General features: G+C 44.9%; 6 protein-coding genes across 11 annotated transcripts in view; 1 reads left to right on the forward strand and 5 right to left on the reverse strand.

Moving 5' to 3' along the window:
- LOC118504404 (sodium/calcium exchanger 3) overlaps window positions 1–22,424 on the forward strand; it is a 117,395-nt gene extending 94,971 nt beyond the window's left edge. For all 6 annotated transcript variants that reach the window (XM_036038832.1, XM_036038837.1, XM_036038835.1 and 3 more), the window contains exons 5-9: window positions 13,305–13,404; window positions 13,507–13,623; window positions 16,818–16,976; window positions 17,082–17,253; window positions 17,342–22,424. In XM_036038832.1, the coding sequence (XP_035894725.1) occupies window positions 13,305–13,404; window positions 13,507–13,623; window positions 16,818–16,976; window positions 17,082–17,253; window positions 17,342–17,546 (753 nt within the window). In that variant the 3' untranslated portion in view covers window positions 17,547–22,424. The remainder of the gene's footprint in view (window positions 1–13,304; window positions 13,405–13,506; window positions 13,624–16,817; window positions 16,977–17,081; window positions 17,254–17,341) is intronic.
- Window positions 189–2,553, reverse strand: LOC118504409 (probable cytochrome P450 6a14). Its single transcript, XM_036038841.1, has 2 exons — window positions 1,290–2,553; window positions 189–1,204 (listed from the first exon to the last, which is right to left on the reverse strand). The coding sequence occupies exons 1-2, from the start codon at window positions 2,398–2,400 to the stop codon at window positions 786–788; spliced, it is 1,530 nt and encodes a 509-aa protein (XP_035894734.1). The 5' UTR covers window positions 2,401–2,553; the 3' UTR covers window positions 189–785.
- On the reverse strand, window positions 4,110–6,017 carry LOC118504406 (cytochrome P450 6a2-like). Its single transcript, XM_036038839.1, has 2 exons — window positions 4,873–6,017; window positions 4,110–4,804 (listed from the first exon to the last, which is right to left on the reverse strand). The coding sequence occupies exons 1-2, from the start codon at window positions 5,987–5,989 to the stop codon at window positions 4,389–4,391; spliced, it is 1,533 nt and encodes a 510-aa protein (XP_035894732.1). The 5' UTR covers window positions 5,990–6,017; the 3' UTR covers window positions 4,110–4,388.
- On the reverse strand, window positions 6,018–8,236 carry LOC118504411 (cytochrome P450 6a2-like). Its single transcript, XM_036038844.1, has 2 exons — window positions 7,086–8,236; window positions 6,018–7,022 (listed from the first exon to the last, which is right to left on the reverse strand). The coding sequence occupies exons 1-2, from the start codon at window positions 8,194–8,196 to the stop codon at window positions 6,607–6,609; spliced, it is 1,527 nt and encodes a 508-aa protein (XP_035894737.1). The 5' UTR covers window positions 8,197–8,236; the 3' UTR covers window positions 6,018–6,606.
- LOC118504408 (probable cytochrome P450 6a14) lies at window positions 8,444–10,385 on the reverse strand. Its single transcript, XM_036038840.1, has 2 exons — window positions 9,204–10,385; window positions 8,444–9,135 (listed from the first exon to the last, which is right to left on the reverse strand). Exons 1-2 carry the CDS (start codon window positions 10,315–10,317, stop codon window positions 8,720–8,722), a joined length of 1,530 nt encoding a protein of 509 aa, XP_035894733.1. The 5' UTR covers window positions 10,318–10,385; the 3' UTR covers window positions 8,444–8,719.
- On the reverse strand, window positions 10,848–12,812 carry LOC118504413 (cytochrome P450 6a2-like). Its single transcript, XM_036038847.1, has 2 exons — window positions 11,668–12,812; window positions 10,848–11,595 (listed from the first exon to the last, which is right to left on the reverse strand). Exons 1-2 carry the CDS (start codon window positions 12,743–12,745, stop codon window positions 11,174–11,176), a joined length of 1,500 nt encoding a protein of 499 aa, XP_035894740.1. The 5' UTR covers window positions 12,746–12,812; the 3' UTR covers window positions 10,848–11,173.
- Window positions 22,425–23,062: the final 638 nt, after the last annotated feature.

Raw genomic sequence — 23,062 nt, forward strand, 5'->3', positions numbered from 1 at the left:
CCCACCATTAAAAGAAAGTGCTGAATGCAATGACTTAACATATGCGAGGAACGTGCGCTATTGAAAGCTCGACACGCGCTCAAAACACGAACCGGGAGCAGGTGACTTTTAACATTTAATTTGAATTAATTATTCAATCAACCGATTAGTACTCACACACCGGCAGTCACGCGGCGCTTTATGATTTATCGTTTGAAAAGGAGCTTTATTTGTACTATTAAGTGAACAGTGAAAATGTGTTTCGCATTATTATTCTGCAAATTCTTTATGGTATTGCATTCGATAGACGTTTTTAAGTACACAAAAAACATGTGAAGTCATATTTTATTCTCATTAAAAATTACAGAAATATTCAAATCAAACCAATTTTTTGCCAGCTTATAGCTTAAAAGTTCATAGTTCGATTCGTAAGGCATAGAATAAGGAAGTACTCGATTCGGGTTTCGAACCTAAATTCGTCGGTATCATGCATGAATGAACCGAATTGCAAAATTGCTCTGCCTTAGGCTCTATCTTTATCTCTCTCTCTCTCTCCCTCTCTCTCTGGCTGTAAACTCAATCTTTCTCTCTTGTGTTTCACGCATTGACTTAATAGGTCGAGTTTTCCTCAGTACGTCAAGAAGGGAGTCGTATTTTTTCTGAGGAAACCTCCAAAAAATTTAAATTTGTTATGGAAAGCCGTTAGATCGAAAGCTGTCAAATGCAGCAGCACCAAAACTACTCACTTAATTTTCCATAGTTTATTTTTACCATTAAAACATTAATATTATCCCCCTGCAATAGCACTACACGACCTTTTCAACCTTCAGATAGTTACCACCTATCGGGGACAGTGTGAACATTTTCGGATCGAACGCGACCCGGTCGGGCGTACGGGCAGACGGCGAGAAGCGGAATTTGAGCAACAAATTTATCAAGCCTACCTTGGTCTGCATCACCCCAAACCGTAAACCAATACAGATGCGTGGCCCTTCGCCAAAGGGCACAAACACGTACGGATGGCGCTTCTTCACCTCCTCCGGTGCAAAGCGATCCGGATCGAACCGTTCCGGATCGGGGAAGTGATCGGGATCACGCTGGATAGCGTAAATCGGGATCTGCACAATCGTTCCTTCCGGTATGACATGTTTGGTGCCGGGAATAACATAATCCTGCGATGGTTTGCGTGTGAGCGTCTCAACCGGTGGATACTTGCGGAGTGTTTCTGTGCAGGCAGAGTAAGAAAAAGTAACGCCATAAAAATGTATTAAATTTCTCGCCACAGACCACTTTAACTGAGCCATATTTACCGTTGATTACGTTATCCAAATACTGTATGTTCATGGCGACGTCGTACGTCACCTCACCACCATTATCATCTATTGCACCGGTGATCTCGTCACGAAGCCGGTCCTGTATGTCCGGGTTCTTTGCCAGCTCGTACAGACAGAAGCTCAACGTTGTGGAGGAAGTTTCGAAGCCGGCCAGGAAGAAGATAAGCACTTGCGCTGCCAACTCGTTGTGCGTTAGGCCAACTTCACCCTTGCCCACGATCGTACCTTGATCGTCCAGCTTACCCTTATTCTTGATCTGCAGCAGCAGGTTCATAAAGTCATTACGCTGCACATTGTTCGACTCCCGGTAGTCCACCGTTTCGCGCACAATCTTCATGAAAAAGTCTTCCACATCTTGCTGCGTGGTGCGAACGTGCAGCTTTCTCGCCAGGTGCGGGTACGAGGAGGCGAAGAAAAACTTCGTCAACGTGACGGGATCCAACTCGAACGCTTTGTTGCCGTACTTGCGAAACTCGGAGTCGGGTGTCTTGAGCGTATTACACTCAATCCCGAACGCACACGTACCGATCACGTCGGTCGTAAACCGACCCAACACATCCTTCATCTCAATCTCTGGCTGGTTGTAGTTTTCCTCCATATACTTTTCCAACTCGAGCGCCACCTCCCATATCGTGCCGAACATTTGCTTCATCCGGCCGGACGTAAAGGTGGGCGTAAGCTTCTGACGCAACAAACGCCATGGATTACCCTCCAGACCGAACAAATTGCCAGTGAAAGGATCATCCTTTGGGTTGGAAAACACACCACGATCGTGAAACACGTTAAAGTCCTTCACCAGGATCGTCTTCACCAGCTCTGGGTCGACCACAATCAGGGAAGGCATTATGAAGAGGCTTATACCACCGTACGGTACACCGCGTTGCTTGAAGTGTTTGTACAGCTCCTGGTTAATGTCGGCACCATGTCTCGTGCGCGACTGTCCCTTCACGTGTCCATAGAAAAAGTGTGGATTCGGTGCGTACGGTACGCCCTGGTCCTTCCAAAAGTTGTGCTTGCTGCGCACAAACAGGTACACGATCGACACAATGAATATAAACCCGGTCAGCACTAGGGTGATGGGCTCCATGGTGATGGTGAGAGCCTTACGATGTTTGACAGCACTTCCGAAACTGAACCAACATTGCGTCGGGGATGTCCAATATATAAGTTGTAAGCGAAGCACTGAGGCATAGATAAAGTGCGTAGCGCCCAAATTGTACCTACACACCTTGCTATCGACGAGATGACTTGACGAAAGCCGCTCAGTGTAGCACTAGAAATCTTTACCTCTAACACCATCGAATTCGATGTTGGTGTGGTGTTGGTGAAGTCGGTTTGTGATTTTGGACGTTTCCCCCGTCCACGAGCTTGATGGTTCGAAGGGCGTTGACTCCCGTTTCCCGCAAATGATGATGTTACTCGATTTTAAAGTTCAATATCGAAATAGTCACATGTTATTTAAAAACAGTATGGAAAATTCAAACTATATTCTGGACACGTGAGAGTATTTGTGACCTTTTGCTCACTACATTGTGGACGGACAGCCAAACAAAACAAAACATTGCGCCTGTGTGTATGTCTGTTAATCAACACGACCATCATATGTTGCCTATGCTTTGTGTTGCTGTTCTATGAATGTGTGGCTATTGCTATTCTCTATCAAAGCGATGCCGCAAGAATTGATCTCTTTATGATCATAACGCATACATCTATAAAACTTCAGCTCTACAACGGATATGATGAAATCACCACTTTATGCTGTATTGTTTACCATTGTCGTCTATCCCTCTCTCTCTCTCTCTCTCTCTCTCTCTCTCGCTCTCTCTCTCTCTCTCTGTGTATCTCGTGCCACATTCGTATACAGTGCGGTAATTACGGTCTACCCGTATGATGTAACATTTGTTATTCATCTTCTGACAAAATTATGATCTATAACTTTAGGTGACATTTGTACTACATATCTTACCTACCCGATGATATCTGCTGTAAAATCGATTCCCGTATCACAATATCCTAGATAATGCAACACGGCAAGCGCAACGCAATCTTAAAGGAATTTTGCAAAATGCGCTTCGTCATTACTGCAATGACACAGCTGGATTATGTACATATAACCCTTGAGCTATCGTTCTTGAGAATCAACACATCTTTGGCACGGTTACGATATATTCAGCCCAACGTCAATACCAAGAGTAATTGCATCACTCTCCTGTTTTTTTTTTGCGTACTCACTTGCTTAATATCAGGATTTGCATGTTATTTATGTTAATTGTCTATATTTATCCAAACATTAGGATTGTGTCTTTTGCTTGTTAAACAGTTTCAAATCAGCTTTTTTTGTAATCTGTTTAAATTCTTTTTATTTCTTATTTATGTATATTTTATTTGAATCAAAACATATTAAACAGCATTTGTATGCTCCGCGAAGTGCTATATTGTTTCTAAGTATTTTCTCTGCATTCTAGTAAAACACATTGGCGTATTGTCTACTTCATAATATGATAATCTCTAACGTCCGAGCCATGAATTTAGTCTAAGTGTTTCCACTCAACCTTTGTCATCGAGTCATCAAGCTTGTACTGGTTTTCCGAGGGGTAGAACCCCCATTAGGTCTTAAACGATGAGTAACGACGATCTGAACTTTACCTGATTCATACCATCACAAAGTCTGCCTTAGCCACTATCTCTCTACTGGACAGGTTTACTATTTTTTACGGCAAAAACAAATGTTCGTTCTACTCGCACAGCGACACAACTTGACACTATCATCAGGTACTGAGAGACAATCAATCAAAGTGCATTTCTTAAAACGCTTACGGTGAGTTTATTGGATTTTTACTTAGAGTAAAATTAAAAATATTTAACTGGACTACACAGACTATGTCTAAAGATTATGTATATGTACTGTAATCACTGATGGAACTGTGATTAAAACGAAAGCTTCTCCTTTTTATGCTTATCAAAGTGTTACCCTAAAGCTGATACGCGGTCTTCCATAGGTGTTGTAAGGAAGTACAGTTTTTCTTGCCGCATTCGATGAACGTCTAGTTCAACTAGCAACAACCTTCCTAAACTCTATATCTTATCAACCTTCAGATAATTACCCGTAGTAGGCGATAATATGAACGATTTGGGGTCGAACACGATTTCGGCCGGTGTTTGTGACGATGGCGAGAAGCGGAAGTTTCTCAGCAAGGTGATCAAACCGAGCTTAGCCTGCATCATTCCAAACCGCATCCCGATACAAATCCGTGGCCCTTCGCCAAAGGGTAGGAACACGTACGGATGACGTTGCTTCACTTCCTCCGGCAGGAATCGGTCCGGATTGAACTGGTCTGGCTCGGGATAGAACTCGGGATCGCGCTGAATGGCGTACACCGGGATTTGAATGAGCGTATCCTTCGGAATGACGTACTTGGTGCCGGGTATGGTGTAATCGCGCATTGGCACTCGAGTGAGTGACTCGATGGGCGGATACTTGCGAAGCGTTTCTGTAACAGCAAGAAAAGGTTATGTTAAACAAGTTTCCATAGTCCATTTAAGAGATGTAGCCTTTTACCATTGATCACATTGTCGAGGTACTGATTGTTCATGACCATTTCGTACGTCACTTGTCCGTTGTGGTCCTCGACCGCTCGCTCGATCTCGTCACGCAGGCGCTCCTGAATATCTGGGTTCTTTGCCAGCTCGTACAGACAGAAGTTCATCGTGGTGGAGGACGTCTCGAATCCAGCCAGGAAGAAAACAAATACCTGCGCTGCCAGCTCGTTCAGTGTAAGTCCAGCTTTACCTTTCGCATCATCCGCGGACACCAGGTCACGCTCATCCAAGTAACCCTTGTTCTTGATCTGCAGCAGCAGGTTCATAAAGTCGTTCCGCTGTACATCGTTCAGCTCGCGGTACTCTACCGTATCGCGAACGACCTGCAGGAAAAACCGTTCCACACCCTCATCGGTCAGCTTGACACCGATCCCTTTCGCGATGCTCTTAAACATCATGGCAAACACAAACTTCATCATGAGCAGCGCATCTTGCTCGAACACCTTGTTGCCATACTTCCGGAAGTCCGAGTCCGGATTTTTTAGCGTGTTACACTCGATCCCGAACGCACACGTACCGATCACGTCCGTCGTGAACCGGGCCAGCACATTCTTCATCTCAATCTCCCGGTGACAGTTTTCGTTCATATACTTCAGGAACTCTTCCGCCACCTGCTGGATCGTGCCAAACATTTGCTTCATCCGGCCGGACGTGAACGTGGGCGTTAGTTTCTGGCGCAACACTCGCCACTCGTGCCCTTCCAGTGCGAACAGATGGGCCGACAGTGGATCCGCCTTCGCGTCGTTGTAGACACCCCGGTCATGAAACACGTTAAAGTCCTTCACCAGGATCGTTTTTATCAGCTCCGGATCTACCGCAACCAAGCCGGGTATGATGAAGAAGCTCATGCCACCGATTGTTTCACCGCGCGATTTAAGATCCCGGTAGATCTCCTCGTTGATGATTGCTCCGTGCTTCGTTCTGAAGTGCTCCATATGTCCCATGAACAGGTGCGGCTTCGCACGCGCATAAGGAATGCCCCGATCGCGCCAATAGTTGTGCCGACTGCGCAGGAACAGATACGCAATCGAAACGACAAACACGAACGCGGTTAACACATAACTCAAAAGCTCCATCTTGCTCCACTCAGCGATGCCACGCAACTGAACTGACGCGAAGGCCGCTCGCGGTACTCTTTATTTGGCGTATCTTCAGAGCAGATATGTACTTTGACGTATTTATTGGTGTGCGTACAATGCGTTACACGATGACGGTGCAACTTTTGACTTCTTGAGGTAAATAGATAATTTTTTTTTACGTTTTGGCAATCTTTTGCAGACAAGCCCCACACGTACACATGCAATCGGTTATGCTGCCTCACCGACTAACGTTTCGGTTGCCTACTGAAACGGGGGCCTGCTTCAGGTGGATGATTAATCCACTATCGCATTTGAAGAAGATAGCGAATCCCAAATAAGGAACACGGTGACTTCTGAAGTCGTGCTGCGTGGGTGACTCAATTTCACACCGATTATTGTAATGCACGTGTTTGGTATTATCAGCTGATAAAGGTGCTCATTTTCCAAATACGGGCAACCATCCGATAAGATGTGCTCCGCTGATGTTTGTGAAGGACTCACAAACCAGGAGTCATTCCTTATTCCTACTGACCATCGATTACCAAACACCATTTTTGTCGCTTAATTTTAAAGTAACAATACATACAACTGTTCATTTCATTTCTTATTCAAATTCAAAGTTTCTCCACTCGCAAATAATTACCCCCGATGGGAGAGAGAATGAACGATTTCGGGTCAAACTCGATTCGGTCAGGTGTTCGATCGGTTGAGAAGAACCGAAACGTGCGCATTAAGGTCACCAGACCCACCTTAATCTGCATCAACCCGAACCGCATCCCGATACACATCCGTGGTCCCTCCCCGAACGGTAGAAACGTGTACGCCGGCCGGTTCTTGCACTGCTCAACCGTGAACCGATCCGGATCGAAACATTCCGGATCGGGATAGTGGTCGGGATCGCGATGAATGGCAAACACCGGAACCTGAACACCCACTTTACGCGGGATAACATGCTCAGTGCCGGGAATCGTGTAGTCTTGGACAGTCACTCGCAGAGTAGTTTCCAGCGGTGGATACTTCCGAAGAGTTTCTGGAACAAAAGAAAGCAATTTAAATGAAATTATGTTATTAAAAATCAATTAATTATACGCACCATCAACCACCTGCCCGAGATATTCGTTCCCCATCACTGTCTCATACGTTAGCTCGCCACCGTTGCTCCCGATCGCACGGTTGATCTCCTCGCGCAAGCGTTCCTGAATATCCGGGTTCTTGGCCAGCTCGTACAGGCAAAAATTCATCACTGTAGAGGACGTCTCAAATCCGGCCACAAAAAAGATAAAAACCTGCGCCGCTAACTCATTCATCGTCAGGCCGGTCAAACTGTCCGGCTGTTCCGTGTGGCCTTCTTCCACAAGACATCCTTTATTTTTTATCTGCAGTAACAGATTCAGGAAATCGTTGCGCTGCACATCGTTACGCTCCCGATACTCAACCGTTTCGTGGACTAGATTTAAGAAAAACTTCTCCAGTTCTGGGTCTGTAACCTTCACGCCCAGCTTCGACGCCGTGTCCTTGCACAGCATAGCAAAGGTCATCTTTACCACACCCAACAGCTTATGCTCGAACACGCGTTTGCCGTACTTGAGGAAATCTGAGTCCGGATACTGGAACGTATTACACTCGATCCCGAACGCACACGTACCGATCACATCCGTGGTAAAGCGCGCTAGAATTTCTTTCATTTCCAACTCTTGCCCAATGTTTGCTAGAAGATGTCTGTGCAATTCTTCCGCAACCTGCATCATGGTGCCAAACATTTGCTTCATTCGGCCCGATGTAAAGGTTGGGGTAAGCTTTTGGCGTAATGCTCGCCACTCGTGACCCTCCAGGGCAAACAGATGCGCTGATAGTGGATCGACCCGAGCGTTACTGTACATACCACGATCGTGAAACACGGCAAAATCTTTCACCAGAATCGTTTTCACCAGCTCAATATCACACACCATGACCAAGGGCATGAAGAAGAAACTGTACCCTACGAACCGTTCGCCACGGTCCTTTGCGTAGTTGTAGATTTCTTGCGTGACGTATGCTGCATGTCGGGTGGTTCCATTGCCCTGCATTTGACCAAACAACAAACTCGGGTTGGGTTTGTAAGGGAAGCCTCTTTTGCGCCAGAAGCTATGTCTCTCGCGCAGGAATAGATAAGCAACCGAAAGTAGTAACACCACGCTCAACAATATCACTTCGACCAGCACCATGGTGAGGATTCTGTCCACCACAACTTCCGAAACGAAACTGAGGCAAACCGATTGACCAAATCGCACGGTGCTCACGCACACTGAATTTACCAGTCGGTGGTAAAAAATCGTTTTACTTCCAACAGCAGACGCTTATATTTTTTTTGCGTCCAACCAGGAGAATAAAACTCGTATAGAGGCTTGAATTCGCTTCGCATTTTCTTTCCGGCACACAAGTTGTTAACATTCCACCATTAGACCCTCACACTGCTGGCTGCCAAACACGGATTTATTCATATAAACAAAACAAACATATGGTAAACATAAGGCCAGTTATTTGGTGCGATGACGCCACCCTCTAGCAGCGCGAACAGTGTCCGTATTCAGGCACGATCGATCATTACAGCTGATCGTAAGAGTGCGTTGTAAGAAGAAACGTTCTATTATTAGCCCACATCACATACACACAACTGCTGCTTGGAACGCGCTTCCTAAAGCTTTGATTCGATAAGTCAGAGCGGCGTAAATTGCTCCCCTTGCTGTACTAAATCTTCTCCACATGCAGATAGTTTCCACTGTCCGGTGACAGCACGAACACGTTCGGCATAAACCGAATACGGTCGGGCGTTTTATCCGTCGGAGAGAACCGGAACTGACGCAGCAACGTGATCAAACCCACCTTGGTTTGCATCATGCCAAAACGTAGCCCAATACAAATGCGTGGACCTTCGCCGAACGGCATGTACACGTACGGCGGTCTCGCGTTTGCTATCTCCGGCCGGAACCGATCTGGATCGAACCGTTCCGGATCGGGATAGTAGTCCGGGTCGTGATGCAGGGCGTAGATCGGAATCTGAACCATAGTGCTCTTCGGGATGACATGCTTCGTGCCGGGAATAGTGTAATCCTGTTCCGGGGCACGTGTGATCGTTCCCAGTGGTGGATACTTGCGAAGCGTTTCTAAAATAAATCACACATTAATGTATTAAAAGAACAGTTAACATTCCACACACAATCGTTCAGCTTACCATCAACGACGTTATTCAGATACTCGATACCCATCACAACGTCGTACGTCACCTCTCCACCATTGTTTTCGATCGCCCGGTTGATTTCCGACCGCAGCCGTTCCTGCAGTTCGGAATTTTTCGCCAACTCATACAGACAGAAGTTCATGGTGGTGGAGGACGTTTCGAATCCGGCCAAAAAGAAGATAAACACCTGTGCGGCCAGCTCGTTCAGCGTCATCCCTGGTTCGCCCTTCTCCACGTGCTCCTCGTCCTGTTCCCACAGCTTTCCCGTGTTTTTAATCTGGAGCAGCAAGTTCATAAAATCGTTCCGCTTCACGTTGTTCTGCTCCCGATACTCAACCGTCTCGCGCACCAGTTTTAGGAAAAACGACTCCACATCCGCATCGGTAATTTTCACCATAAACTTGCTGTTAAACTTCCGCACCATCAGCATAAAAATGATCTTTATCATGGTGGACACTTTCTGCTCGAACACCTTGTTGCCGTACTTCAGAAATTCCGAGTTTGGATTCTTCAGCGTGTTACACTCAATCCCGAACGCGCACGTACCGATCACGTCCGTCGTGTATCGCGCCAGTATGTCCTTCATTTCCAACCGTTCCTGGTCCAGGTGCTCGTCCACGTAGTTGCCTAGCCTTTCCGCCACCTCCTGAATCGTGCCAAACATTTGCTTCATTTTTCCGGACGTGAAGGTGGGCGTTAGCTTTTGGCGCAAGATTTTCCATGGCTTGCCCTGCATCGCAAATAGCGTCCCGGAAAGGGGATCAATCTCCGGGCAGCTAAACAGACCGCGATCGTGAAAGATGTGAAAATCTTTCACCAGTATCGTTTTGATTATCTCCGGATCCACCGTCATGATGGCCGGTATGATGAACATGTTGAACCCGCCGTACGGTTCGCCACGCTTCTTCAGCTCCCGGTAGATTTCGCTCGTAACGTACGATGCATGCCGCTTCGTATTAATGCCCTTTACGTGTCCGAACAGCAACTTCTGATTGGGAATGGTTGGAAACCCTCGGTTGCTCCAATAATTGTAACGATTGCGCACAAACCATAACACTGCCGCAGCGATCACAAACAGCAAAGATAAAACCGTAGTTGCCAGCTCCATTGTGCGAAGCGGTGTGTTTCTTGGGCACCAGCTAACGCACTACTGAACGAATGGGGCGAAGCTGAAACATCGCACGGGCCAAAGCGGCGAGCACAACTTCTGACTTGATCAAACTTTTGCGAGTTTGCTCTCGCTGGGACTCTTTTAATTTCGGAAAGAGAAAAGAGAGCATTCGAGCACATAAGCTGGTTCCGTTGCACTGCTACGATAGATTGGAGGGGTTGTAATCGTCTCTAACCCATCTCTAAGCCAATGTTCCATGTCACAAGTATGCCATGCCAGTATTAGTTTAGGGTGGTGAGTTGAAGTAAAATCTCCATACTCGGGCGTTGTCTCTTCAAACGATCTAGGTATAGGAGGCCTAGAGTCCCCGATAAAATCCGAATCGAATCGTGTGCCAGTCTTATCCGAATCGGATCGAGTCACAGACGGTTGGAATCGTAGGCAACACTAGAACGGATAGCAATATACCACACATACACTCTTATTTCTAAGAAAAAAAACGATCTGTTTTGGTCAGTAAATAATGATTTCATTCACAAGACCGGGCCCATTGCCGGATTCCTATGGATGCCTGTTTTATTTACAAATCATATCTCACACTCACCCTAGCGATTGTATATACTCGCACACTGATGCACATCGATGACGGGCCACGCCGCTACACTTAACCTAACGCACATCTCAGTTGCTGATAAGTGGCAACGATAAAGCCATGACTTGCCAAAAACATGTCCATCATCTCTTTCTTTTTTGCTGTTGGAGTCATTGGTTCCAAAACATTGAAGGTAAACCCTCTCTAAGATAACCAACGCCAAACGACCCTTACAAAGGTTCAAAGTCTTATCACAATTTTTTAAACCCTCTCCACGTTCAGGTATATCCCGCTGTTCGGGGCTAGCACTAGCGAGCGCGGTTTAAAGGTAACAGTTTCCGGTGTTCGATCCGCCTCGAGCGAAAAGCGGAACGAGCGCACCATTGCCACCAAACCGACCTTCACAAGCATTAGTCCGAATGTCGTGCCCAGGCAGTGCCTTGGTCCCATACCGAACGGCAAGAATGGTGCATCTTTTCGTTTCTGGCTCGCTTTTGGCTCACGAGCAAACCGTTCCGGATCGTACACTTCCGGCTGTGGATAGTAGTCGGGATCGTGGTGCAATGCGTGCACAGGCACAACAAGCAGTGTCCCCCGAGGAATGGTTCCGAAGCGGTCTATCGGGTAGTCGGCATTTGCGACGCGAAACAGAAAATCAACCGGCGGATACATTCGTAGAGTTTCTAGGGGAGAAAAGATGTTGAAGTTTGGTCGGATCTTTGTACAGTGGTGTAAAGGATTTCGTCTATATTTACCATTCACCACCTGATCCAGATACCCCAAAGACATCACCATGTCGTAGCTCAGCTGTCCATCAGTTTCGTCAAGCGCTGCCCCAATGGTACCGCGCAGCTTCTCCTGCACGGTCTCATTCTTGGCCAACTCGTACAAACAGAAGCTCATCAAGCTGGCGGACGTCTCAAAGCCAGCGATGAAAAACGAATAGCACTGTCCAGCGACCTGCGTCATATCGAGCTGCCCGTTCGCCTTCATCTCCAGCAACATCTGCAGAAAGTCACGCTTCACCATCTGGTAGCTCTCCCGGTGCAAAACCGTCGATCGGCAAAGCTGCAGGAAAAACCGCTCCACCGTCGGTTCGCTCACACACAGCTGCAACATGTCGGCGATCCGTCGGAAAGCGTATCCGAACCGCAGCTTCCACATCCGTCTCAAGCTGCACCGGAACGCTCGATAGCCCATCGCCCGGAACTCCGTGCCCGGGTCGCGAATCGTACGGCAATCGATACCAAACGCACAGCTTCCGATGACGTCCGTCGTGTAGCGTGCCATCAAGTCCGTCCACTCCAGATCGCGCCGCTTGCTCTGCGCACCGATGTAAACCACCAGCGTCTGAGCGATACGGGCCGTGGTCGAAAACATAGTTCGCACGCTGCTCGCTCCAAAGGCAGGCAACATACGCTGCCGCATTCGGTGCCATCGATCACCTGAGAGTGAAAATAACGTTTCACTGCTCAACGGATTCACCTTGTCACTAGCGTACAGGCCACGGTCTTGGAATTGGGCAAAGTCTTTCACCAGCACACGCTCGATCAGCTTTCGATCGACGACCAGCAGCATGGGCGAGAAGAATAGATTAAATCCACCGGCCGGTAACTGGCGGTCGCGAAACTCTCGGTACAACGTCTGCAAAATGGTGGCTGTGTGATGTTGCGCCGCCAGTCCTGCCACGTTGCCGTATAGGAGGTGTGGATTCCGAGCCGCCGGTATACCATGCCGGGGCCAGAACGTTTGGCGCCGTCGCAAAAACCACCGGACACTCACACCGGCCAGCACCACCGCACACGGAATTAACACCCACGCGAACGCGACCATTATGGACGGGCACTGCAGGCCAAAATGTGGCTCCACACTGCCACATGGATTCGGCTACCTGATGTGTGCTTATCTTATACGTCGCCGGGACGTCGATAGCGGATGCGTATCGTTCAATGTTTGCAATCTTGCAATGACTTATCGAACGTTAAGACTGTCGTGGTCGTGGCGTGGACCTTGAGGCTTTGTTTTGCGTATTAACTCTGGTCATTTATGTTGCCTTGTGCCATTTTCCAGCGCATAATGAGTCGGATGCGCCGGTTCCCCGATGTGGCTGAATGCTTTTATTAGCCATTTGGAACGGAATTTGATGGCCAAATCAATGAAATATCGTTCCAAATTATAGTTTTAATCACTCCCTTTAACATGAAATAGATGTAGAATAAAAAATCGTTACAGATTATCAGATTCAAACATGCTCTGCGCATTGCCTACATTTAGGCGCCAAATATTTTAAACTTCCTACAGCTCCAACTAGCAAGGATCGTACAACACTAGTGCTTGTTCCGCACAATAAATGAATACATTTTAAAAATTAATCTTGTCTCCTCTCTTTCAGAACACCGTAGATAAGTTAGTACAGCGTGCAAATGCTTCCATCCTGATCGGTACCTCATCATGGAAGGAACAGTTCGTTGAAGCGCTTACTGTCAGCGCCGGTAAGTGTTATTCCTCGTGACGCATTTCTCACCATCTGCCTGGAGACTAATCGCACAGCGCGTCTCTTTTCTCCCTCTGTTCGATAACAATGACTCCTCCAGGTGACGATGACGGCGAGAACGAAGGTGAAGAGCCACCGACGCCTAGCTGTATGGACTACATCATGCACTTTGTCACCCTGTTCTGGAAGATTATCTTTGCCTTTATTCCACCAACCGGTAAGTTTATGCCAACGATTGTTAACCATTCATGTAACGGTAGGGTGAAAATTGGCTGGTAAGACATCAATGTTATCCATCATCATCCGCTTGTCCACACCGACTAGAACTCATTTCTCGGACTTTTTTTGATTAAAAATTTACATTAGCCATGAAAGTTAATTTCACGAACCGAATTCAGTGGCAGTTTTTCTTTACAAATGGTTCATAAAGTGTGCGTGGGAAAAGGTTTTTATTACCTTACAGCTTCGAGAATGGTGATGGGTGATACGATTCGAAGAACTCAGCACACTCGAAGAATTGACAGCCAACAGCAAAAACATTTATAAATAGGAGTTATTAATTCGGCATCTTGTTTGCCATTACGATTTCTCAGAGGAGAAAAGATAATTTTGCAATTAAACCCTCCTAAAAATAAAGTAAGAAAGTATTGCCTCGTTTCACTCAAATCTTTCACAAATGTATGGAACATATTGTAAATGCTCTTTACAAATAAAAACATTCAGCAAATATTTTAATAGCCAATCCCTCTCTGCCTTTGATATAAAAGTAAAGCATTTCAAGAAGATGTGAAGATGAAAAAATAAGAAAACATTGATAAATATTTAAACAAGAATGATTAAACATGAAAATTTCATTCAGACTCGTTAAACCATCAGCAAAACGCACACAATGAAGGCGCGTGAACGCTCGTAATACTGTTTGCTAAACTTTAACAGTAGAATTCCTCCAAACTCTAATGTCTTCGTGTGTGTGTGCATATCTGGATTATTGCTTGAAAAACGGTCTCTGTTTGCGTTCCTTTCTTCATGAAGACTAGCTCATCCAACTCCAAGCTACTATCGTTAACTGTCCTCTGTGCTGAGGGGGGGGGGGGGGGGAAAGAATTTTTCATCCTATTACTTCACCCTGTTCCGTATGCCATTCCGTACACAAACACGCACCTTTAACAGCTACAGGGAAGAGTAGGAATTTACTGCCGTTATAGAATTCCTTTATCAGGATACACACGCCCATCTGCGTAGTATCTATCAACCAGTGATGAACTTAGGTGGGTGCCTTTTGAAGAGTTTTCCGAACGCGTTGTAGCGTGCCCATTGTATTTGGTTTGCTGCAGACCGAGCGACTGTTACACGGTTATAAGTTTATCATCATAAAACGAACTCATTTATTTTATTTCTATGTCAGTTAGTTTTTCCCTCCCTGCTTAATTTAAAAAAAAAATCTGTCATACATTTTCCATTTTAGCTAGAAAAAAGTACATTAATTTCAACAAAATAAGACAGTGGTAACTCTACATGAATAAAAATGTTTTCAAAAAATCACCTCGACATATTTCATGCTAAACGAACTGAAACGATGCTGCTAATTCTACCAAAAATTCCTTAAATGATTCCATTACGCACACTAGCGCGTTATGTCTACTTGGAAAAGCTAGTCACACCGGGTTTTTGCTTGAATTCACCCTACGCTAGGGAAAATTCAATTGTAATGGACGAAAATGTGGTGGAAAAGTGATAGATGTGCTCGGCGATCCTTTCCCACCACACTAAGGGGTCGGTTTGGTGGTTTGTGGCCGCATTCGAAAACTGTCACAGGACCATTTGCAAAAGTCATGGTCTGGTGCATCGTCCTGACCAGCAGGCTGGCTGCAGAAATGAAGCCGGCAAACATGAACGCCAGCGGTAGTGTCTGCTACAACAAAAACGACGATCCCACAACGCCCAGAACGGATTACTACGTTATCATAGGTGGTAAACCTGATACTTGGCCGTTCGTTTGCTGTCGGTGTGTGGCATAGTTCCATGTTAACCACCTTCCAGCACCATTCCTGGAAGCCAATGAAAAACGACCCTCCTCACCAGGACGATGTTTGCAAGCAGTTTACATGCATATGGCAACATGGCACATCAAGCGGAACAACCGAAAAGTCGTGTTGATATACTGCTGGGCGAAGAACATTTTGATGGGAATTTCGTACGTTTCGGGACAGTTAGGATATCCGGCATCGTGCAATCTTGTGTTCCGGGGGGCGAAGATTCCCTCAAGCGGCTCTATGAATAATCCAACGCAGACGGATATCCTGTGTCATGGAATTCAATTTCAGCTCACGTGTCCCAGTTTCGACCGCACATTCAAGCACCTGATCGGCTTATCGATAATGATAATAATAATATTACTATTATCATCACGCTGCACACAAACTGCATATACTCCATTCACCGGGAGTACGGATAATCCTTCAATATGACAAACTTCCCATCTCGTGCCGGATTAATGTCCACCATCAATCATTCTCACAATGCCATCGTAACAATTCATCAATCTTCCTCGCCAGACGGAAGACTCTCCCACATTCAAACCTGCACAGTGAGCAAGTCACTGACGAGTCGCCTGATAATGCATACGATGCCGGTGGCCGGAAAAAGCTATTGGGAAAAGAACAACACACATTTGTCTCACCTACCTCACCGTTCGGTGGCCATGAATGTCATGCCACTGAAGGAACGTTTCTTTGAATGCACGAGAAGTGTATCGATGGGATGGGGCAGAGCATGCGGCCATCAAGAATGGTGTCAAAGTTTTGCGCCACTGCATCATGCTGCAAACGCTTGTGGCTGAACGGACAAGATAACGAACCGGTGTTTAAACAGCGTTCCCAGAAAAAGTTATTAATAGGAAGCAATTGAAATAAGTATCCCAGATTATCGACTACTTCATTTAAAGTTTTAAAGGGTAGTAGTTATAAGAATGATTTCACTTGAGAAAAAAGATTTTTTAGAAAATGTTAATCCACACTCGACGCTGGTACGTCGAAAAATGTACACCATCAAGACATCTCCCATCTGCAAGTGCCCATTCACCGTTGTCGCAAAGATTTCGAGTGGCGTAAGAAGTACTTGTAAAATTCATAGAAACCATTGCTAAAAGCTTAACGACCTGCAGGGTAAGATGAATCGCAGTAATTTCATATGCCCGTACACGCACCGGAACCATTGCATTAGCATAAGAGTTATCTGGAAGACATGTGCCCGATGTGGCGGCTCTTGGAGCTTGGACCACTTGACCGAGTTTCTAGCTCCGTGCTTACGTTTTTGTTACAAACCCCGTAATGTAATGCATCCTGAAGAGTTGCTGCTTTCATGTGACCAACTCGTCTCTCTCTCTCTCTCTCCGTGTTTATTTAATTCCAGACATGTCCGGAGGATATCTGTGCTTCGTCGTATCCATCTTCTGCATCGGTGTCGTGACGGCCATCATCGGCGATGTGGCATCACATTTCGGCTGTACGCTCGGCATCAAGGATTCCGTCACTGCCATCATCTTCGTTGCGCTGGGAACGAGTATACCAGGTACATCACTCGAAACACCATCCGTGTCATCGCAAAGCGGATGCCAATCATAATAACTCATTGGTTTTGCTTTTACCGTCGTTTTTTTTTCGTATCGCCACCCAGATACGTTCGCCAGTAAGGTTGCTGCCATACAGGACAAGTACGCCGATGCGAGTGTCGGCAACGTGACGGGAAGTAATGCGGTCAACGTGTTTCTGGGCATCGGTGTCGCCTGGACGATTGCCGCCTGCTACCACAGCTTCCACGGTCGGGAGTTCAAGGTCGAACCCGGAACGTAAGTGTTTGCAGCCCAAGCCACAGCCACCGAAGCACCAGTTTACTAAAAAAAAACCCTACCGTTTTGCTTGACCCGCCCATTTTAGGTTGGCTTTCTCCGTGACACTGTTCTGCACGGAAGCGCTTGTCGCGATCATTGTGCTGATGATCCGAAGAAACCCAAGAATCGGCGGAGAGCTCGGTGGTCCCAAGAAAGCCAAAATCGTTACCTCAATCTTCTTCTTCTCCCTGTGGATCGTGTACCTGCTGATCAGCAGCTTGGAGGCGTACGGCATCATCAAGGGTTTCTAAATTGTGTCCAAACTGAATACCAAAAACAAACAACCGCAAACTAGAGAGTAGAAGAAAGTAACAAAGGAAATAGTAGACGCAAAGGAACAAATTTGCAAGAAGAAATACAAAACAACAAATGTTGCACCACACACGATAAGCAGTGTCGATGTAGAAATTATAGAAAAGAAAACAGAAAAAAAACAAAAGTCACAAACTGCTGCCACCAAATGAAGATAGAAAACGGAACAAAGTGGAAGGTAATATCCATTAAGCAATGTTTCGCTATCGCAATCGCCATCAAGACACTTGAACAAGCAAGAAGTAGAACAACAAGCAACTACAAAAAAGTATCAACACGAATGCGAAAAAAGAGCAGCAAAAAACACATGAAGACAATTTTAAGGTAACCTCCCATTATCCCTTTTCCTATCGACCTCTATCTTCTATTACTAGCTATTCTATCATACATACAAACACACACACACACAGATCGCTAAATCAGTTTTGCCTGATTTGCGTGTTGCGATCGTTGTTACGCTGCCATTTTTATCATTTATATAACGTTTTCTTTTAACACTGTCTGTACCGTGCTTTCCATTCGTTCGTTTATGTTTTACTTGTTAAGTTTTGTTTTTTTTTTTGTTTTCTTTAATTCGCTACGAATTTGCAAATGTATCCTCTACCAACCAGCTACCAACGGGTAGACGTGTCGCCTTAGGTTCTTATTTGTAAATGTAATTTAAACCGTAAGCGAGAGAGCGCGCGATTTGTAGGAGAGAAAGCAACAGCAAAGCGAAAGTGTTAGAAACATATTTAATAGTTACAAAACCCGTTATAACGAGCTAGCATTAAGAAATAGAGCAAGAACGGCAGAGAGAGAGAGGAAAACAAAAGAAAACTATTTAAAAAAGGACGGTGCACGGTGGAACGTTGTATCAGCATCAACTGATTGTTAGCAAAGAAAATTCAAAATAGAAGAAAACAAATCGAGAAAACAGTGGAAGTAGAAGACAAAAAGCAACAAAAAGGGAAAGAGAAAACCAAAACGGAAACCGTGAGCAAAAACTCAACTACTACCACGAAACATACAATATGCCAAATTTGTTGAAACTTATAGTAGTTTAGAGATTATATATATATACATAGATGTATAGGTGCGGCAAACACGCAACGGCCGAAGGTTCTAGTTTGTGTGTAGACACAAGCCCACATAGCAATGCCGGTACGTTTTGCTTTCGTGTTACCATTTATTTCACAACGACGTTACACCGTCATGGATGCCTCCCCAGCGTGTGGGAGGCTAGGGCTAAGGGTGGGGAAAGTGGGCAGAGAGCAAGAGGGTTCACAGGAAGATATTACTTTTTAGAGGTACATTTACTTAGTAGGATCCATTCGGATCGGCGGCAGGCGGCGTTTTGTGCGTTTTGCTAAGCCAGCAGCAACTGTTACGAACACTTCCCGTACAACGATCGTACGTGGCACAAAGACAACAGCGTGAATAACACCGTGGCGGGACTAGGCTTTACGTTTGATTCAACTTGCGAAATGCATCACCCTTTATGCTCCTCTGCAGGGTCAACAAACCAAAATCGCCTCACAACCATTCTAGTCAGCGGTTGGCGTTTGATGTAGAGCGAAACAGGGAAACGGGGTGGACTGCGGGGTTTACTGCAGAAGCAGGGCGAGGATCTGCCATCTAGCATAAGTCTAGTGCACGATCACGTCAAACAGATTTAGAAGAGTGTAAAGCGAACGAAAATTCAAAACCGAAACACCGAAACAGACAGAAACAAATCCAACCAAAGATCGTTCAAGTGTGTTGCTCAAGTTTAGTTGTTGCAAGAGATTGTAGCTTATTTGTACATATGATATTTTATGTAGGAACAGCGGAAGGGTCGAACGCGATATAGGAAAGGAAAAACAACCAAAAACACCAACAATCGCCATCCGTGAAAAGCGTCAGCGTAGAATCAGATGCAGACAATCAGTTTGATGGGTTTCATTGAGCACTTTTCATCATCGCTCAGCTTTCCAGCATTGTTTTTCTCTACTATTTGTGCACTTCCAACTGCAAGTTTTTTTTTGTTTTTCCTTATTTTCAAAAAAAAAAAACATTTAACACCCATAAGACCTGTGGGTCTCCTATCTCCAAGACTGTCACTTGACAAAAAAAGAAAAAAATGATCGCTACTGCCAGCTGGAATTTTAGGGAGAAACCAGAAGCTCGTTGTGGTGTGCTAATGCAAACGAAAAACTAAACACGCAGCGATTTAAAACGTAGTGTGTAGAGACTCGTCGAGTGGAAACCAAAACAAAAAACGATCGACCAAACGGGCATTAAGCGTACAGTGTGCGAGGTGTGAAGCATATCGCTCCAGCTGCATAGTGGACCAGCATAAACAGGGCGGGGTGGTATCGGTCTAGAAAACCTACCACCAAAGTCACCCATTAATTAACGTACACATCCACACAAATTGGGTCCAAAAACTAACCGGGATAGATAGATAGGCGACAAGCCCATACGGAGCGTAACCTTGCAACGATTTTCCTAGGAAATCGGTATGCCCCTTTGAGCGAAAGCTTGTATCGCAACTCACACTGTTGCACGGCTTCCCTTTCACTAGTTAGCTATACGTCACGTACACTTTCTACTACCTTCCTCTTCCTTCTTCTATTACCTACTTGCTTCGTTCAATTAGACTTACAGTACGTTATTGGTTTAAGGGAGAAACAAACATTACTCCAAAAACAAATGCGAAACCTTCATAAAGACGCCGGTACGGTTTGTTTTAGAAAAAGAAAGTACTTTTAATACTCATACGAATGATGATACTAACATCCTCCTTCCTTTTTTTATGCTGGAAGGCACATGCAGACAGCAACGAAACATGGTTTTGTTGCAAAGAAATCGTAAAAGGCCAGGCGCCTCCATTGCATCCTTCCACTCGTGCGAAGGGCCGTTTAAAAAGCAATACCTAGTACCACCACCTCCACCACTACTACCACCATAACCACCATTATCACCACTACCACCATAAATAGCAAGGAAAAACAAAAACGACCCCGTACCATAAAAAAAAACGCAACCATTCTTCCATTTCGAAACTGCATACAACTTAAGAATTTACTTAGAACTCTAAATACCGCATAAGTAAGTCTCGTTTTAGGGTATTTAAATTGTAGCGTAGTAAGCGCGTAAGCCGACCGGCCACCCGCAATCGCAATGCCTGTGAGAGCGATGAGCGGGAATGTGTTGTTTTTTTTTTTTTCTTTTGTAGTTTATAGAAATACATTAGGCGCACGTTGCGAATTCGAGAAGCGAACCAATTGGTTTTCTTTTGTTTTCATTTTTGTTAGGTAATTTTTTCGTACCGAAAATTACAACAGCCTTACCACAGCCCCAAAAACAGATCTTAGTGTCCCAATTTGATTTTTTTGGAACAACCAAACACACACACGGACAACAGTAAGCGACCACTCGTACGTTGAATTATGAAATTTACTGTGTGCACAACAGCACAACGGTCACGATGGAGCCCATCATAGTGACAGGCGAGAGTGGTTTAAGACCATAGAAAATCAGTGGAGCAAAAGCAATGCATTACAGAGCAACAAATAAAGCTAACGAACGAGTCGATTTCCGTTCCATTCGGGTGCCATTGTTTGTGTATGGGAAATGGAAAACTTTACGCTGGATGAAGCGAAGGAAAGAAACTTGCGATGAGGGTGGCGGTTGGGATTGTACCTAACCGTGTGTGTTTTTTTTTTTTTGTTGTGTGAGTGTGTTTGTGTCTTGTGTGTGTTTTAACATAAAACATCCAAACACGACGACAAAAGACGAATCGGTCAAGATAGGGCGTTACTAATAAAGCTCGATTGGCCAGTTAGGGAGGAAATGTAAAGCAAGCAATGCAACAATCCATTCTCGTGTGTACGGGTGAGAGTGACCGTGTTGAGTCTCGTGTTGAGCGGAACCGGATCAAAGGTTCTTGAGGCATCAAGTGGTACGAGACTAGAATCCGGATTGAACCTAAGATAGAGAAGTAGATGCCATCAGCAATCGGGTGATAATTGCACCCCTCGGTATGATTTACTGTTCGTACGGATATAAATGTAAGTAAATGTTGGGTCTCGTGTGTTTGTTGGTGTGTTTATAAGAAAGATCAATTAAGAAAAGCCACATTTGCCAAGAGGATTGCGCTTACCCCTCCAGTAGCTAAATCGGATCGGTGAAACAAAAACAACGACACACAAGGGCATTAGTGTGAGTGTACCTACCGATAGCATAGCAAATCGACGTCAATAGGTTTAAGCGACGAAAAACAAACCAATCCAATGTTTTCTCCCCTTACCCAATCCCGCTCATTTTACGGCTTCATAACGTTTTTAGCCATATCAAACAAATTAGACTCACGGTGTACTTTGCTGGTGTTGTACGGGCGCGATCGCACATAATAAATAGCAAATGAAAAAGAGCAAGAGAAGCTGCGATAGTTAAAAGAAAATGTCCTCTCGAAACTGCATCACGTATATACAAATCTACATCTATAACTTCCATTGTACTAGTAACTAATTGATGTGAAAAGTGTCTAAAGCAACAAACATTAGGATCACAGAAATCACTTAAAAGAAAAGACAAAATTAATAAATCGGATGTTCGTGGCAGGAACGAAGCGAAAATCGATTACTCTAAAACACTCTAAACTCTTCTTACATCTTTGTACTTTGCTATACCTATATACATCTAGATATTTACCTTTCGGCCAACTTTCGAATCAAAACTTACCCTTTATATCAACGTACACGTTAGGCAAAACTTTCATCGTGCAGACCAATTAAGAGAAGCGAAGGAACAAAAAACAAGCTAAAGTGAACGAGGAACAAAAAGACATAAACAAAAAAAAACATTTGGATCAATGTGAAAAGAACTAGAAAAAGGAAAAAAATAGGTAAACAAAACAGTGAAGAAGCAAATCGAACCAACTTCTTGTGGTGCAAAAATAAATACAATTGTAAATGTACAATGTGTAATAAGTATATCCTGCTACCAGCTGCTTCTCATGACCACTTATACTACCACAGTAACTACTGCTACTACTAGTTCATATTACTAATACTACTACTACTACTACTACTACTACTACTACTGCAACAGCAACCAAAAATCTATTACTATAAAACTATTGTAACGATGTAATTCCCCCCATCCCGGTTTTTCGAACATTTTTCTCTTTGTGTAGGGCTTGTAACTATGTAACAGAAGTTAAAAGAATTTACAAAAAAAGTGGTGCAGTAGAATCAAGAAAAAACAATGGAAAATCATAAAGGTAATGGTGTAACAAAACAAACAGTAGAAAATGGATTACCGACAGACTGTGTTTAGTTGGCCCGGTTGACTCAATACTTAGCACAGAGAAAATTCCCGTCAAACATTTCCTTTCCATGCCCCATTTTTTGTGTCTCACATACCAAGCCATTTCTCACGTGCATACACAGCTAGACAATAGACAGTACCATATCCTCCTCCTTCCTAC

Source organism: Anopheles stephensi, chromosome 2, assembly GCF_013141755.1.
Source record: "Anopheles stephensi strain Indian chromosome 2, UCI_ANSTEP_V1.0, whole genome shotgun sequence".
Taxonomy (NCBI): domain Eukaryota; kingdom Metazoa; phylum Arthropoda; class Insecta; order Diptera; family Culicidae; genus Anopheles; species Anopheles stephensi.

Coding starts and splice junctions, on each gene's coding strand:
- LOC118504408 (XM_036038840.1), bottom strand. CDS start 10,317: ATGGAGCTGGCAACTACGGTTTTATCTTTGCTGTTTGTGATCGCTGCG. Junction 9,136..9,203: donor TCTGAATAACGTCGTTGATG/GTAAGCTGAACG, acceptor GATTTATTTTAG/AAACGCTTCGCAAGTATCCA.
- LOC118504409 (XM_036038841.1), bottom strand. CDS start 2,400: ATGGAGCCCATCACCCTAGTGCTGACCGGGTTTATATTCATTGTGTCG. Junction 1,205..1,289: donor TTTGGATAACGTAATCAACG/GTAAATATGGCT, acceptor CTGCCTGCACAG/AAACACTCCGCAAGTATCCA.
- LOC118504411 (XM_036038844.1), bottom strand. CDS start 8,196: ATGGTGCTGGTCGAAGTGATATTGTTGAGCGTGGTGTTACTACTTTCG. Junction 7,023..7,085: donor TCTCGGGCAGGTGGTTGATG/GTGCGTATAATT, acceptor CTTTTGTTCCAG/AAACTCTTCGGAAGTATCCA.
- LOC118504413 (XM_036038847.1), bottom strand. CDS start 12,745: ATGGTCGCGTTCGCGTGGGTGTTAATTCCGTGTGCGGTGGTGCTGGCC. Junction 11,596..11,667: donor TCTGGATCAGGTGGTGAATG/GTAAATATAGAC, acceptor TTTCTCCCCTAG/AAACTCTACGAATGTATCCG.
- LOC118504406 (XM_036038839.1), bottom strand. CDS start 5,989: ATGGAGCTTTTGAGTTATGTGTTAACCGCGTTCGTGTTTGTCGTTTCG. Junction 4,805..4,872: donor CCTCGACAATGTGATCAATG/GTAAAAGGCTAC, acceptor TTGCTGTTACAG/AAACGCTTCGCAAGTATCCG.